Source organism: Podarcis raffonei, chromosome 4 (assembly GCF_027172205.1).
Source record: "Podarcis raffonei isolate rPodRaf1 chromosome 4, rPodRaf1.pri, whole genome shotgun sequence".
Classification (NCBI taxonomy): Eukaryota; Metazoa; Chordata; class Lepidosauria; order Squamata; family Lacertidae; genus Podarcis; species Podarcis raffonei.
In genome coordinates, this window is record NC_070605.1 from 78975298 (window position 1) to 78993488 (window position 18191).

Here is an 18191-nt window from a genome sequence, read left to right on the forward strand (position 1 = left end):
GTAGGTGCACCAAGTTAAATCTAAACCAAACGTAGCCATCAACTACAGTAGCGCTTCACAAAGAATTTCACTGGGCCAGCCTTATTATAATTTAACCACATACTGCAATTTGGGATCTCACATGGTGATCTTCAAAGCAACTTAGGCAATATATTTTCAGTTAAGCCAACATAGTTAAGTAGTTCATGCAGTGCAATCTGGTACATGTTTACCAAGAAGTAAGTCTGACTCTGTGTCATGGGACTTAGTCCCAAGTGAGTCACATAGGATTGCAGCCTTCATGTTGCACATATATCAGAAGAAAAAGATGGGTCAATATACACGTCTACTTTCCTATACACAATGTCAGGCCGCGTTCACTCCATGATGACATCATCAGAGAGGGCAAAGGAGCCGAACGGTGAGTCATCATGCACCAAAATGTTTAAAATGTTTGTAGCTGGGCCTTCAGTTACAAGAATTGCCAAAGTGACATTTCAGATTGGTGCAAAATGGCATGAGATATGAAATGTCCCCATTCTACTTGTTACAAAGGGCTTTGCTTCAGAAACAAGATAATTCATTCAAAAGAAAAACCTTTTCAGTTCCAAATTTAATTATTCTTTCAGTGTTTTCTTCCCCTCTTTGTGCAGTCATTTCAGGTTTACCATTAAACTTGTCCAGCACTAATTTGCATAACTGTGTTGAACGAATGAGTTCCTGTTGATTTCCTTGGAATTTTCATTCAAATACAGGCTGGTTTGGAGTTCAGATTTGTAATTGGGGAGGGGAATTAGTATCTCAGTTAAAGCAAGTAAAAGTCTGCCTTCTTCCACCATTTTGATTAAAGAATTGGAGCCTTTATTCTCCTTTTACTTCAAGGTGTAATTATTGCGCATGATTTGAAAGGCTGGCTATTGTGAACAAAAATTCCAGAGTAGCAGCCACATTAGTCTGTGGAAGGAAAAACAACAAGGAGTCTTGAAGGCTAATCAATTTATTGTGGCATTAGCATTGATGAAGTGGAGAGTCGCAAGACTCTTTGTCTAAAAGGTTAGATTCTGGAGCCATGCACCCGGGATCCCCAGCCTTTTTAGGTCCAGGGACACATTTTAAAATCTAAGAAACAGTTGTGAACACCACAAAATACCCGTTTCACAGAAGAAAAAGTGGTGATACTTTGGAAAACAACACCTCAAATAGGCAAAACATACACACATGCCTCACAAATGAAAGAAACACAGACCAGAAAAACAGACCATGCTTCCACAACTAAAAATCTCCCCTGGAGGTTAACTTAAATTTTTAAAAATTTGGGAGGGAAGAGGACCTTGGTGTATGCCATGGGAATTTCTAAGGTTTCCAGGGTGTCTACAGCTGCCACATCAGAGAACCCACTCATACACCATGTAAAGAAAAGAGAATATTTGGTAGGGTTATCATTCCCGATTCTGCTAGCATTTATACTTTTGCAGTGTAAGTAATTATGCACTGATTTTAGTGTGCAAATTGTAAAATAGCATTCAGGGGGATGTTTGCTGATCTGTGTTTTGTCAGCCAGGAATAAAAGGTTCTAACATTTCAAAGGAAACTAGATGCAGTTCTGTCAACAGAACTGATTGCCAGCCGTGAAAATGATGAGAATTTTGCAGGCAGTTTCGTCAGGAGAAACACCAGCTGTCTACTGTGATTAGTGATGTTAATAAATATTTAGAAAGCGGCAAAATGTGTTCAATGATACCTATAAGACAAATAGGAATGCAAAACATCTAAATTTTAGAAAAGAATTCAAAGCTAAATGTGTCTGTTTGCAAAATGCAAACAAATCCTACTGGCAGGACTAAGAAGAAACAACATATTTAAACAGTTTTAGACGCAAGGAATAACAAAACACATTTAACTAGCACCGCATATATAATCGTTTTTCCTAGTATTAAAAAAAGAGTTAAAATCTCATCTCCAAAATAAATGAACTTCCTGAGTTTGGAATTGATTGCATTCCAATAAAATACAGATGCATACTTTTGTCTACAATTCAGCTACACATTTTGTTTACGCACCCAAGATAGTCAACAAGCTTGTTCTTAGATTGTTGTATTCTATTTGCCCCACAAGCCAGAAGCTGATCCACAATAGACCCCATGGACTGTAATCAATAACAATACAATCCTATGTGTTTACTCTGAAGTAAGTTTCACAGGGTTATATCCAACTAATATATTCAGAGTAGACCTTTGAGATGAATGCACCTAAATTAGTCATGTCCTTTAATGTCAATGGGTAGGGCTCTGAGGAGGAGACTGGCATTGGAGACAACTCTCTGTGTTAAACGGGACTTAAAGAGGCAGAAGATTGCAGTCTGTTTCCTTCTCTCCTTAATTACATACCCTTTTGCATAGTTACATGTATTCTTCCCTTTAGTTGACTGAATTTGTAACTTTATTTCAACATAAGATTCCCTAGTTTTAAAATATCCTGAATTAAGATTACCAGGGGTGGGGAAAGACCGCCCTGATATTAAAATCAAAACTCTGCCATTTGTCGCCCTAGGAAAAGCTCTTAAAACCAGATGAAAGACAGCTCTAGATTCAGATACCTTTTTCTATTTGCTACGTTTATATCCCAAACACCAACTGTGGGTGTAAGAAATGGGCTCTTAAAGAAGGCTGGGTTTTTTGGGGGGGGCATTAAAAAAACCTGTTTTGTTTTATGTTTGCTGAACTGGGCTTCTTGTGAGGAAGAGTGAGGTAGAATTGTAAATAACTACTACAACAATATACAATGAATCTCTATATGGTATAATGATAACAGCTGCATGCCTCTGGCAATATCTATCTGTAACGATAGGAGATAGACTGTGGCTTGTAGAAAACCTGGGCTCTATTCAGAGTCTCTGAGGTAAGCATGCAGTTCAGCACTGCTTAAGGGAGATGGAATAATCTTAGTGCATGGATTGTGGGAGGGATGAGTAAATTTGTCTGAAAGTGACTTGGGAGTCATTCGCACTGACAGGAATGTTTTTGGCAAAGTATTGAAACTGGCTGTAAAGCGGGTCTGGTATTTGATAATCCTACTGTTGAATAGATAACAATAAAGTCATGGGGTGAATTCTGAGGTTAGTCATACTCAGAGTGAAGACACTGAAATCAACCTACTCATGTAACAAATCCACTAATTTGAAGCTGTCTAATCTGAGTATTACTTAATAAGGCATCACCCTAGGTGATGGTGTTCTTTAGTGGATTTTAAAAAAACAACAACCCCCAAACACCTCAGATATGAACTGAATACTGATAAAATGAAACCAACCTGAAGAGTCAGCAGTTCTGCGCTTTGGTAATTGGCAAAATCACTCAGCAGATCATGTCTGTGCTTCACGTAATAAAGAAGATTAAGAACCTACCCATATATCTATCACACACACAAAAGATTTTTTAGCGGCATTGACCATCTGTGCCATCCCATTGCATTTTCTTGACAGGCAACCATGCTAAGTACACAACAAGCTTCTCCACCATGACCACAAGCAGAGCAGATAGCAACATGAGTTTTGCTATTATTTGCCCCTTGCAACTCTTCCATTGTGGGGAGCATGTACGGAATTAGTGTTGGGATACATGCTTCACACAACCTCTGTTTATGTCTGTTATCCATCACTAAACCACCAGAAACATGGTACTGGATGAATGCTTTATTGTATCCCTTTCAGTCTGTGGGGATTTTATCCCACAGTGAGTCAGGAACTAGGTGGTGGTGTGCAGTTTGATGATAGACCAGCAATTGCCTTCAGCGAGATCACAGGAAGAATAGCTAGCCACATTATATTATGATGTTATACTACGTCAAGCTTTGCTTCTAGCTTACATCACTCTACACTCTGCTCTCAACTCTAGCTTTGTCTTTCTAACTACCCGCAAGTTGGGAGAGGGCGCCCCACCCATTTGCCATCTCACACAGTTCCACTTCCTTTGTTCCCCCTAATGGCCCATCACCCAGGCAATCACCTCATCAGGAAGCTAGCCTGGCTATTCCAAGAACTAGAAGGAGACCCAGGCAAAGGATCTCAGCATACAGTCTACTCCTCCCCCACCAAACTCATAACAATAACATATCTGTTCTGTCTGTGAGCTGCCTATGAGCATTCAACATCCCCCACCCCCATTTGATGGAGACGCCACTGAGAATCAACTCATTAGCTGCTCAGGAGAGAGCTACATCACAGATGCTACCATTTCCTCTGTGTGTACAGGCAAAACATATGAGTAAAGCCAAAGCTTAATTCAGCCATGCATCTGAAATAAAATAGCAAACGACGTCAAGGTTAAGACATGGGTGGGTGTACTAGATTATTACAGTTTACTTCTCCCTCTCTCTCTCTCTCTCTCTCTCTCTCTCTCTCTCTCTGTTATCTCTAGTTCTGTAGAGTAGCTAAGTCTGCAGTCCCAAGCCACTTACCTTTGAATAAACCTTGCTGAATTCAATAGAACTGATGTCTTAGTAGATGTGGCTGAGTCTGTGCTGTAAATTTACAATGAATTCTTTAGCCGAGATGCGGTTTTTCTTCCTCTCTACGATTCTGTGTTTGATGCACAAATAGAGGATGTTGTTTCTCTTTTTCCTGTCCATGACATGCTTTAACACTTATCTCCATTTCTTCAGCCACCTGGGTTGGAGGTGGTTACATAAACGGGACAGCGGAGGCTGTGTATGTACCAGGCTATGGAATGGCCTGGGCCCAGGCACCCATCGGATATGCACTTAGCCTTGTCGTAGGTAAGCTGGAGTTATGACCCAAGCCAATGTCAAGTTTAATTGAAACAGTATAGTTAAAGCTTAAGCTAAGATGAATTGTTTCACTGAGCCCACCAGCTAGAAGACTGACTGTCTCCTTGTTCCTCTTTTCATTAAGACATATTTCTGGGAAATAGGCAGGAGGGACTCAGCACTTGAGACATGACATGGGACCTATGTTTAACTGGCCTGCAGTAAGGCATGGGGCCTCTCCAGATATCATTTTACTTGTGCATTCTTGATGATTTCCTGCTCATGATGTTACTGGGACAGTAAGACTCATTCCCACTTTTAACACTGTTTGGGGCAGTCACACTTCTTCAACCTGAATCAGTGCATAATCTCATAACTTCCTGCTGAAATCCTGTAACTTGTCATGCCACAAATGTTTTGGTTTATTTTTGACCGGTTTTTGTTGCACTATAAGACAGCAATAATGTGATAGCAAGACCCTTGCAATGTGTTCTTAAACAAGACTGCTGTTATATTGCAGGTATATTCTGCAACTTTGTTCTTGTCTTCTTTAAGAACACATCATAGGGGTCTTGGAGAGGAAGGGAGCTTTAATGCAATTGTCATAGGTATTCTCTGTGATGTGTACTTTTTTTCAGTACACCTTTGTGATTATGAGTAAGGCTGCCAGCAACAAGAGCCAACCCCATGACCAGATTGCCATTTCTTTGGCAGTAATTAGTAATGGTGCATTGGACAGTTTATGATGGGTAGAGGGAAAGCCCTAGTCTGTGCTTAGACAACAGTTATGTTACTCACAAGCTTAGTAATGTAACAGCACATCAAAACTGCTAAGCACCATCATCATTATGTGGTTGCCTCCACCAAACTAAGGAATTCATGAGAATCCAAAATCTTTTCAATGCTTTCAGCACTTCACACAGTTAACATTTTTGCTTGCATCCTGAGACAGAATGCAATTGGGCATAATCTGAATTTGAATGGTGCAATGATTTACTTCATTCAGGTCTGTATCAATGGCCCTTAAGGAAGGAACTGTTCCAGAGTCTTGAATATGGGAGGGATTTTCCTTCTTCTCATCTAGATGAAAAGTAATTTGTGGTCGATACATTCACTTCCCCCTGTGTGAACACGATGTTTTCTCTCAGAGACAAGAACAGGAATCATCTGCCTATGTATGGTTGTGAAACATGCCCATATGTTCAAGGTGGTACTTATAATCAAAAGCTCACGGTCCCCTTTGCTGAATCACCGCCACTTACCAGAACGGAGGGGGGTGGGGCAAGGCAGTGGGGAGATCAGTGTGGTGCAAATGCACTGGCTCCACCAGTCCATTTGCACCCCACTGACCTTCCTGCCAGTTCACCCATTTCCCTCTCCTCCCAGCAGTGACTCAGCTGTCAGGAGGTAAGGTGAGCACTGCAACCCCAAGACACCACTACTGGTCTGCTGAACATCTGAAGTCTTTTATTACTATTAAATGGAAAAACATATTAAAATAGTGCAGAACCACAGATTTTGTTTGATTACTGGAGATGGGGCTTACATGGAACCAGGCATGTCTGAGATCACTTGCTATTATTTATATCTATTGTCTTTCTCATGTTTGTTGCTTCAGGTGGTTTGTTTTTTGCAAAGCCCATGCGTTCCAAAGGCTATGTGACAATGCTGGACCCCTTTCAGCAAATTTATGGAAAACGAATGGGAGGGCTTATCTTCATACCTGCCCTAATGGGGGAAATGTTCTGGGCTGCAGCCATCTTTTCTGCATTAGGTAAGGAATACTATGTCATAGCATGGAGCCAGGAAATCCAACCAGTGGCTCCAGGACAACTATTGAAAAGCAATAGATTGTGGGGGAGGAAGGGAAAGGAGATTGTTAGCCGCTTTGAGACTCCTGAAGGGGAGTGAAAGGCGGGATATCAAATCCAAACTCTTCTTCTTCTTCTTCATCAGTACAAATGCTAACAATCCATGTGGTATAGAGCAGTGGTCTTCAGCTTTGGGTCTCTAGATGTTGTTGGAATACAATTCCCTCATCCCTGATGTTTGGCTAAGCTGGCTGGGCACAATGGGAGCTGAAGTATAGTAATATCTGGAACTCAAGCCTGAAGTACACTGGCATAGAGAAATGTATAGCTAAACCCAAATGCTCACCATAAAATCATGTGACCCTAGTCATGTGATGATACTTGTTTATCAGAAAACTGAGTGCAAAAAAAGAACCATTATTATTTATAGTAACATTTGAGAAGATTCATCATGAAAGGCTTTAGCTACCCAACTTGTTTTAATATTAAAGAGATTACATTGCAATTGAAAATGCTCTTGTTGATTTTAAGCAATTCAGCCTTTGTAGTGAAGAGCTCAAAACACAGCAATGATATCTTTCATTACTAGTGTTTGGCTATTGTACTTTGATTACCATAGAAGATTTCATGGGAATTTCTTTTTTCATAATTCTGCTGCATGCAATGAACTGGGACTGATCAAATAATGTAGAATACATACAGTGGTACCTCGGTTTACAGACACTTCGGGTTACAGACTCCACTAACTCGGAAATAGTACCTCAGGTTAAGAACTTTACCTCAGGATGAGAACAGAAATCGTGCGGTGGCAGGTTAAGAATGGTTTCAGGTTAAGAACGGACCTCCGGAATGAATTAAGTTCATAACCAGAGGTACCACTGTATATCTTTTAATCTGAACTAATGATGTGCAATGCAATCCTATACAGATCTACTCAGAAATAAGGCCCAATGAGTTAAATAGAACTTACTACCAGATAAGTATGTGTAGGATTGCACCCTTAAAAATCTAGGATCCAGTTTGGTTGGTAGAGGAGCTAGTGGCATGTCCCACATATGAAAGAGTTAACATGGGATATGACTACTACATACCTAAAGCATTGTTTGTGCATACATAAACCTGTGTATGTGCTATGTCTGCATGTCATTTTTTGTATAAAGAGTGTGGGAGAGTGTGTTTTTATCATGTGTGTTTCCACTTCTCTAACATGTGGAAAAGATCTTTTTTCAACCAGTAGTAATAAAATTGCATGATGATTTCCATTGAAACTTCATGTACAAAATTATTATCTAGAGTTTTTAGTATGAAATCACTGAATTTCAGTCCCTGGTGGAATTTTGTATCTGAATGTTTTTCATTCTGTTGCAAGAACCAAGTTTGATAACTCTTCTAGCATGGGGGGAAACCCTTCAGATGAATTACTGTAAGTGACCTTTGCAACTTTTGCTACTTTAAAAAGCACACACACACATACACACACACAACCCCCATCTAAAGTTGTTTGTGTTGCACTCTTTTAAAAATAAAATAATCAGCCTTATTTCCAACTGTGCTCTGATTAGCTGGAAATCAATGGGGAACTTTTTAACCATAATTTTACTGCAAGTGCTCAAGAGTCTGAGAATAACTGCATGCTGAGGTGATGGAAGCTGAGTGGCTTAAACAACTTTCAGGGAATTTAAAACGTGTTCTTTTTATTTAAAAAAACCACACAGCTCAAACTTAATAAAGGTTTTCTGTGATTTCACAATGAGAAAGTGAGCACTGTGAATGCCTTTCAACCTGGTAGGTTCATAAAAGGGCAACTTGCAGACTAGGAGCTAGGTGGGATTTATCAGTTATAAGCGTTAAGGCAACACAATGCATGGCTGAAATCAACTCCAAGATAGGACCTTGGAGAGCAACATTCTCAAGTATAAGTTGGTTGGTCCTTCCGATCCACTTAGTGCTGGTTCACTCATGCATGTGTGATCATGAACGCTCAGAAAGACAGATTTAACACCACAGATGGAACTGACAAATCACCTCAAATGCAACATTTTAAGTGGGGTCAGGTAACCCCACTATTCAGCGGCAAGCCATCAAGTGCATAGCAATTAAGTGCAGTGAAATTGAGCCATTGTGTGCATGACTGTATAGTGCCAAAGAAAGTGAACAGCAAGTTGTCATGTGAAGACTCTCCATCAAAGAGAGGCTATAGGAGGTGTAGCTGCCATATAACATTATTGAATGTCATAGGAAAAGATCTCTTCTGGGTGGCTAGATTTTTTTAAAATTCTAAATCTAGTTATCAGATCACAACTCAAGAGATCTTGTGGGTGTTTAGGTTCTATTTAGTTTAATCTGGCCCAGACTTTTGACTTACAACCCCAAAGCAGATCAGATCCTACCCCTCTAGGTATGCCTTTAGCATTTTATCTCAGAGACTGGCGCTGCCTTTAAAGTTTGAGTAAAATATGTCAGCATACATTGAATACTTTCGCCTCATAATTACTTTGTGCAAATTTAGAGAGTTTTGTTGTCACAGAGCTCAGGGTTCGCCAGATCTTTCTTCTTCCTTTTTTCTGTGTTTTCTTCTCACAACTCTACATGCAGGTGTCCCTTTTTCAAACAAGGTAGTTTGTGGTGATAGTGCCTCATGCAGTTCTTCTGCTTGACCTACAGAATTTTCACACCAGTGCTGAATGCTTCTAATGACGGCCAGTGGAGACTTTGAAACACTCTGTCATGTAGAAGAGCAACTTGACAGTGGTAGTTTTGAGAAAATACCACGTGGATATTTTTTCAAGAAGCAACCACTTTTTTAAATTAAGAAATCATGTACCTCAGACTTCTGAAAAGACATAGTTGCAGAATGAACAAAATTGCAGAATGCACAAAAAGTATACATTTCCTACAAAAGATTAGACTATTTCTGAATCTGTCTTAAAAGATTCCAGCAAGCAATAGTGTTGTTTTAGAAACTGGGGAAAACTGAAACACATTGAAAAGGGTGTGCATTTCTAAAATAGGTTTGTTTTCCTCCCTTAACCCCAACCTCTGCTGCAGGTGCCACCATAAGTGTGATCATTGATGTCAATATCAATATATCAGTTACTATTTCTGCCCTAATTGCAACTTTGTACACACTGGTGGGTGGACTTTACTCAGTAGCCTATACTGATGTGGTCCAACTGTTCTGCATTTTCCTTGGACTGGTAAGTTTCTGTATAATATTTATGTGTCTGAAACTATGGTTGTTTTGCAAGTGCTTTATTTAAGCCTGAATTGTGAGAGATGTGCTGCACAACAATGTGGGTGGGTGGAAGGAGGGAATAATGTTCTCATCAGTCAAACTGTACAGGTGTAATTATGATTATAGTATCTGTAGTATGTGCAGAAGGAACATGCCTTGTTCCTATGCAACGTTTATTACTACTACTAATAATAATAATAATTAATAATTTTTATTTATACCCCGCCCTCCCCAGCCAAGGCCGGGCTCAGGGCAGCTAACAAGTGATAATAAAAACAAGTTGAATGAATACAACTTAAAAACAAGATTAAAATACAATTAAAATATTGAAACATTAAAATATTAAAATGCAGCCTCATCACAGGAGGAGAAAGGAAAAAGGAAAAAGAAAGAGGGGGAGGGAATCAAATTGGCTCCAAGCCAAAGGCCAGGCAGAACAACTCTGTCTTACAGGCCCTGCGGAAAGAAATCAGATCCTGCAGGGCCCTGGTCTCATGAGGCAGAGCGTTCCACCAGGCTGAAAAGGCCCTGGCTCTGGTTGAAGCTGATCTAACTTCCTTAGGGCCCGGAACCACTAGGGTGCTACAGTTTTAACTGACTCCTATTGGTCAGGAAAGAACTAGAACCAAAGATGTTTTGTGCCCACCTCTTTACAACAACAGGATAACCTTACCCCAATAGCAAAGCTTCCACTTTGAATACTAGTACTGTTCCCACAATGTTTTTCAAACTTGGGCCCTCAGCTGTTATTGAACTACAACTCTCACCATCCCTGACCACTGGTCTTCCTAGCTAGGAATGATGGGAGTTGTAGTAGAACAACTGCTGGAGTCTCAAGTTTGAGAAACACTGGACTCTTTGTGATTCCCCTGTGACCCTTAAAGCTGGACTACTATAATGACTTGTGTGTGGTGCAACCCATGATAAGTAGTGGTAGACACAATTGTCTTTTGACAAGAGTGATTACTAGACCACTGCTCTGTTCCTACACTGGATCCCTATTATGCTTCAGGCTCAAGTCATGAGGCTGGCTTTGACCTTATATATTTTTGACCATTTATATTTTACAGATATTATTTCCAAAATTAATCAGAGCAACATCTTAACTTTGTGTTTAATGCATGTGCGAAGGGTGCACAGAGAAATGTCCACATTCTTTCCCATTGGAAACTTAGCAGAATCAGAACCCAAGTATCTTCCAGAGATATTGCATTGCTGTTTGATTTTGGCTTGATGTTTTTTCAAAGGGGAAAATTATTATTTTTATTTTGTTCGGTCTATCATTTTTAAAGTTTGTTTAGTTCATTTTTAACTTGTGTATGTGTTTTGGCTGTAAAATACTGCATAGTATGTCCTCACTCTTCAGAATATCCTACACAATACATGCACAGGTCTTTATCAATCTCATTCAAGGTAGGACAGGTATTACACCTGCCCTATAAGCTCAGCTTAGAAAATATCCTGTCTGCAATATACTCATTTTATGTTTCCATTTGAATCTGTTGTTACCTATGTTCTGTGCCAAATTTTATTTCTAGTTGAAAGAAATCCTGGTACTCAGAAAAAGTAATGCCTGTATTTTCTTAGTTATAGAAATCTATATTTGGACCTGAATAACTGTTAAAAAGAAAAAGGAAAAAGAGGAAAATATGAATTAATCAAATATTGCTGCTATTTCTTCATTATTTCCTTAGTGCCCAATTTTGAATGATAGCTTCTCTTTTATTTTAGTGGATCAGTGTTCCGTTTGCCATGTCCCATCCTGCAGTGACAGATATTGGATACACAGCTGTACACACTGTCTATCAAGAGCCTTGGCTTGGAAACATTAAAAAACCTGACATCTACAAGTGGATTGACAATTTCCTCTTATTGGTGAGCACTCCTGTGACAAACCATGGCCTGCCACTCACAGTTTTACTCTACAAACTCTACAATTGCAAACCAACTAAGCAAGAGATGCTCAATAACTACTTTTTAATTATCTAACCATATGTTGAAGCAAACCACACGCCACTCAACCATTATCATGCATTAATGTAGCAGCTTTGAAAAAGTGGACAGACACCTCTGTTGCAGGTGACTTAGGAAACTCTTATTATGAGTGGATTGGCTGGATACTGAGGTGCATTAGATGACTGAATCTGTAATTAAAGGGAGTGGGAAGGTGGGACACCAATAGTCAGGAGGAGGAATATGGTGGCACTTGATAGATTTTTGAAGAAGGAGGAGGAGGAGGAGGAGGAGGAGGAGGAGGAGGAGATTGGGTTAGAGAATAAGTTAAAGAAGCTTAACAGTGATTAATGCAAAATGATTTCCAGTTCCAGTTTCCACAGCATCTTGTATGAAGGAGGCACGCAGGATAATAAAAATAATAATATTTTTTTATTTATACCCCGCCCTCCCCAGCCAAGACTGGGCTCAGGGTGGCTAACAACCAATAATAAAAACAAGTTGATTAAAATACAATTTAAAAGATTAAGATACAACATTAAAACATTAGGATGCAGCCTCTTCACAGGAGGAGAAAGGAAAAAGAAAGAGGGAGAGGGAATCAAACTGATTCTAAGCCAAAGGCCAGGTGGAACAACTCTGTCTTACAGGCCCTGCGGAAAGAAATCAGATCTCGCAGGGCCCTGGTCTCATGAGACAGAGCGTTCCACCAGGCCGGAGCCAGTGTTGAAAAGGCCCTGGCTCTGGTTGAGGCTAATCTAACTTCCTTAGGGCCCGGGACCTCTAGGGTGTTGCTATTTATGGTCCTCCGGGGGCATACCAGGAGAGGCAGTCCCGTAGGTACAGGGGTCATCGGCCGTGAAGGGCTTTAAAGGTCAAAACCAGCACCTTAAATCTGACCCTGTACTCCACCAGGAGCCAGTGCAGCTGGAAAAGCACTGGGTGAATATGCTCCCATGGCAGAGACCCCGTGAGGAGCCTCGCTGCAGCATTCTGCACCCGCTGGAGGATAGAATGGAAAAATAATGAGGGAGCAAGGAAAGTAGACTGGTAGATTATTTGAACAAGACTGGAAATGAGCATGGTTTGGGGGTGGGGGATGCTGTGTTCGAGAAGAGAGTTTCTACACACCATAACAGGGTACACTATGTTTCTTGAGGCTTGCAACATCTCTCTTTTACAAGGGAGCTGCTCTCTGGGATTACGCTTTGTTCAGAAATAAGAGAGCACAAGTGTTCCTGATGTTAAAGGACTGAGGAGTTGACCTTTCTTGCTGTGTTTTTAGCAAGTGTGGGGTGCTGAAAATTTGCATCAATGTTCTCCTCTGATACTGCTCTCTAGACACTTGGGCCAAGGAGCAACGGTACCTGAGCAAATCTAGTTTCATGGGAGCAAACACCTTCTTGCCTCAATTCCACATGTTGCCATCAGAAGAAAACCCTTCCAATATTTGTTTTTAAATACATTTTCAAGCTGAAGGTGCAGCTATTTCATGATTACAGGTTTAAATACTGGGTGAAATCGTTCTGAAGTCGTAAAATAGTAGCTTGGCATGTATTCAAATGAACTCAAATGATCTTCTGTTAGCCCAGCAATGATGGAGGGTTTCCTTATTTTTCCTTGCAGACGTTAGGAGGAATCCCATGGCAAGCATATTTCCAGCGAGTTCTCTCTTCCTCTTCTGCTACATACGCACAAGTGTTATCCTTTCTGGCAGCTTTTGGATGTCTTGTGATGGCAGTGCCTGCTGTACTCATTGGTGCCATTGGCGCATCAACAGGTACACTGAGTGCCCAGATCGCCGTTACTTAAAGCAGTGGGTACAAAGGGAATGACCTTACTGCAGGGATGGCGAAGAAATCCAATTCAGTTCTCATTTAAAATGAAATCCGTAGAATTTGGACTTTCTGAAACAATATGCAAAATGAAACATAACTATCCATAGAAAATTGCACGTATCCCAATTTTGCAATACAGTATTCAGACAATGATCAGGACCACAGTGGGTGGTGAAAGAGATTAGCACTCTCCCTTCTGTTGAAGATGTTTTTTTGACCCACCAGGGAAGCTGGTACTGGCATCAATAGCAGCTTCCTTTCTGGCACAAACAGGTGAGGTGAGGGGGGAATTTCCATCGGGACCATGACATGGAGGGAAAGGTCCTCTGCACTGCAGTCTGGATTTGATTCCCCTTGAAGTTCCTTTTTTAAAGCACAGAGAGATGCATAGAACATTTATATTATCACACGTTAAATGTGTGGATGTCCCCAAGCTGAGCCACCTACCAAGCAAAGGCTGAATCGAGGTTTTCTAAGGGTCAAATTGTTTATTAAATGTGACCATACATGTAGCAACTAGTTTGAGCCTTAGAAAATCTGTATTCAGCACTTGCCCACACTTGGGGTGGGGATATGGGGATTGTTTGTTATATGCATTTTTAGATATTGGAAAATAAAGTAGTAATATAGATAGATAGATGATAGATAGATAGATAGATAGATAGATAGATAGATAGATAGATGATAGATAGATGATCTTGGAAAGTTTTTCTTCTCCCCATCCCATCCCAAAATCAGATACATGATAGATAGATAGATGATAGATAGATGATAGATAGATAGATAGATAGATAGATAGATAGATAGATTATAAATATAGATAGATATGGACACACACACACACCCCATACTTGGAAATACTACTCTTATAAAAGAAGGGTTAATGCAGAGGTAGATAACATCAGACTCAGGGCCAAGACATAGTCCTCCAGGCCGATTTATCTGGTCCTCAGTTGTTTCACTGCCTCATTGCTCCTGCCAAAGCAACACCTCTCCTTGCTTTTGCCTCACACCCTCCTTGAGAGTTTTTGCCTAGCTGGAAGGTGTCCTTGAACAGTGACAATGTGTTCTGCTTGTCTGGAAGGAGAGGTGAATTGGTGTAAAAACCTGAGTTTTAGGTGAGTGCGATGTAGCCTGTTGTCAAAGGTAAGAATCACATCCATCGATCCACCCAACTTTTGTCTCTGGCCATAACCACCGCTAGCAGTGGACACCCCTGAAAAAGTTTCTCCAAAGTGAAATGCTCCAAATGGGGCTCCAAACGCTTCCCTCAGTGCAGAAGTCAAAGCTTCATTCGTGCTGATCTGGTCATAATACTCGTGTGCTTGCATTACAGATTGGAACCAGACAGAGTATGGTGATTCAGACCCCAAAGACAACTATGAAGCTGACATGATTTTACCCATCGTCCTCCAGTACCTTTGCCCAGTGTATATCTCCTTCTTTGGCCTCGGGGCAGTGTCTGCTGCTGTCATGTCATCTGCCGACTCTTCCATCTTATCGGCGAGTTCCATGTTTGCCCGGAACATCTACCAGCTTTCTTTTCGGCAAAGTGTAAGATTCACTATTGCAACCACAGTTTTGTTCTGCGATAGGATTAGCCATGCTGCCAATAGTGACTGGTGGCACAATGAACACAGAAAGAAAAATGAGCACTTGTTTCTGAGCTGCGCAAAATATAGAGATATGAGCAGGGCTTTTTTCCCCCAGCTTGAAGTCACTGGAACTTAGTTCCAACACCTCTCAGGTGGGTGCCATTGCCATTCCAAGAGAATGTGGGAGGTGCTGATTGTGACCTCTTTTTCTAGAAAAATAGCCCTGGATATAAGGAACCTACAATTGTAGCTTCTGATGCCCTGAAACTCTGGGCTGTGTGCAAATGCCTTCCTGCTTCTACCCACAAGGAACAAGGGAAGGCAATTCAATGCCTTGAGCACACATTAAATTGGTACACAAAGAAGGCCGCATTTTCTTGGTAAACTCAGTGGTTGTATATTCTGAGCAATGATCCTCTGCCTCAGTCCAAGCTACCTGTTGAAGTTGATTCACAATCCTCCCCTGTCATTTTGCTGTGGCGCTGCACTGGGCTAAGTCATAGTTTGGCTTAGTGCGTCTTCCAAATCTGGGATCACTGTTTAGGTCTCTCCAGATTAACCTCAAGCTGCAACCAATGTTTGTTCTATTGTATACAGCTCATGGTCTGTGATATTTCAAGACCTGTTCTTGACTTCAGTAATATTAAGTGCCATGTCCTACAACATGGTTTCCTCTCCAAAGCTCTGTAGTCATTGGAGATTTGAAGAGTGAACTTGATAAATATCAGAATCCTTTCAGGTCAGTTTGGTTATGGATGTCTAAGATTCAAGAGTTTCTTTTCCGCTAATCGCGTTAAATTCTGTCCTTTATAGATATTCCTGTAAGAAAACTCACTGGTAGAAAACAATGTTTTGTTCCTTTCTTTTACAGGCGTCAGACAAAGAAATTGTCTGGGTCATGCGAATTACCATTTTTGTGTTTGGAGCAGCAGCAACAGCGATGGCCCTACTAGCTCAGTCGGTTTATGGGCTCTGGTACCTCAGTTCTGACCTGGTTTACATCATCATCTTCCCCCAGCTCTTGTGTGTCCTCTTCATCAAAGGAACCAACACCTACGGCGCCATTGCAGGGTATCTGTTTGGTGTCATACTACGAATTACTGGAGGAGAACCGTATTTGCACTTGCAACCCTTGATTTTCTATCCTGGTTGGGATCAAGAACAGCAAATTCAGAGATTCCCTTTTAAAACATTAGCCATGCTTACCTCTTTCTTCACTAACATTGGAGTATCCTACCTGGCAAAATACTTATTTGAAAGCAGCACTTTGCCACCCAAATTTGACTTCTTGGATGCCGTTGTTGCGAAGCATAGTAAAGAGAACATGGACAAGGCCACTCTTGTGAAAAGTGACAATATTGTTTTAAACGAGTTGGCCCCTGTGAACCCTCGGCATAGTTTGACTCTAAGCAGCACCTTCACAAACAAAGAGGCCTTCAGTGATATTGATTCAAGTCCCGATGTATCCGCAGCAGAAGATAATTGACAACGGCCCAACGGAGGAGAGAGATCGCTTTCACATCCCCCACAATGCAACAGGGTATGCAACAAAGGGAGATCAGAGGCGTTTTAGTTGAGGGAGAAAGAATGGACAGGGAACAAACAAACAAAAACCACTGCACAATCCTCTTCAGCTCATTTCTAGGAATAGTCTGTGGAATAAATTGTTATGTTTTACGATAAAATGCGCTGGAATAGGATAAGTTGCTCTACTAGCATTTGAATGAAGCCAAGTAACTTAGTATTTGGGAGGGGAATGTTTGAAAATAAAAAGATTAAGTAACTTTTTTATTTTAAAATTACTGTTATTCAGGTACCTGAAAGAATCAACTATAGCCATAATGAATGTTCAGCATCTGGTTCGGAGGAAGTGTAATAAGCAATCCCTACTACAGATGAACAGAACCCCCATGCAATTCATTTGTTGCTTGGTTGTACCATTTCAGTGTGTAGGACAGTATTGAATGTTTCAATTAAACTTGGAAATGAACTGTGAATTGGAAGGGCAATTGGAGAGGCATCACTCCATTGAGTTTGGGTCCATCTTAAAAGGTGGTTTAATAATAATAATACTAATAATTTTATTATTTGTACCCCACCCATTTATTCAGCACCTCAACTGCTAGGCTGTCCTCCCCTGCCAATCCTCCATCCCAAGCAATAAAAACTTTAATTTTGCAAAGAGAACATGAGCAACCAACATCAGGGAGGGTTCACTACATAAGGGAGGAAACTTGTGGTGCCTCCTTCTAACTGAAACTGGTGCTAAGGAGTCTTGTTTCCCGCTGGGAATTAGGGAGTTTGTCATTTTCTCCCTTCAAATTGAATTGGGAGGCGGGGGACGATGACTAAAAATGCTATGCATCTCAGCCAGTATTTGCTGATCTTCATGGGTTTCAATTCGTGAAGCAGAGAAAACTACAAATCCCATGATCCCCTGAGGAAAACTATATTTCTTGGCTGCTACTTCTAGCTAAAAGCACCCCTGACCATGGGCCATGATGGCTGAGGAACGGGAATACAGTGCAAGGCTTAGATCTCCTCTTTCCCTAGCCCACTGATATTCCATTTAGGAGAACAAAACTACATGGAGAGATCCATTCACAGATCTCTTACATAGCACATGATTTGATCCTGAGTAGATCCGATAATGGGATAATGAACTGTGCTAATTGTTTCGTTTCAAAATTAAATGATGCAAATTTCCATCCAAAAGTATTTCATTTTTATTAACATTTATTAATATCTCGGGAGTTCCAGAAGTTCACTCTGAGAACTACTTCACCCTGCCCTTTATGAAATGGGGGACGGGGGGAGGGGGCAAATAATGAATTGCTGTAAATGTGCTTTCCTGAGTGTCAAAGCAAAACTATGGATAAGTTGCGGCATTTTTAAGTAATCAGATTTTTTGCAGCTTGGTACATTTCTAGTGTAGCAGGTTCCCACATTTCTACCCAGGTTTATCATGGCTCAGCAATCAGGACTCATCTTCCTGTATCGCATCAGGGAGTATCTT

At 40.8% G+C, this 18191-nt stretch overlaps 1 protein-coding gene across 6 annotated transcripts in view; it reads left to right on the forward strand.

Annotated features, from left to right (window-relative positions):
* SLC5A7 (solute carrier family 5 member 7) overlaps positions 1 to 17903 on the forward strand; it is a 32543-nt gene extending 14640 nt beyond the window's left edge. For 5 of the 6 annotated variants that reach the window (XM_053384281.1, XM_053384283.1, XM_053384280.1 and 2 more), the window contains 7 exons: positions 4639 to 4752; positions 6362 to 6517; positions 9603 to 9751; positions 11521 to 11664; positions 13369 to 13522; positions 14917 to 15134; positions 16047 to 17903. In XM_053384281.1, coding sequence (XP_053240256.1) covers positions 4639 to 4752; positions 6362 to 6517; positions 9603 to 9751; positions 11521 to 11664; positions 13369 to 13522; positions 14917 to 15134; positions 16047 to 16661 — 1550 coding nt within the window. In that variant the 3' untranslated portion in view covers positions 16662 to 17903. Of the gene's footprint in view, positions 1 to 4638; positions 4753 to 6361; positions 6518 to 9602; positions 9752 to 11520; positions 11665 to 13368; positions 13523 to 14916; positions 15135 to 16046 lie in introns of those variants that run through there. The other variant, XM_053384284.1, reaches the window with a different exon arrangement.
* Positions 17904 to 18191: the final 288 nt, after the last annotated feature.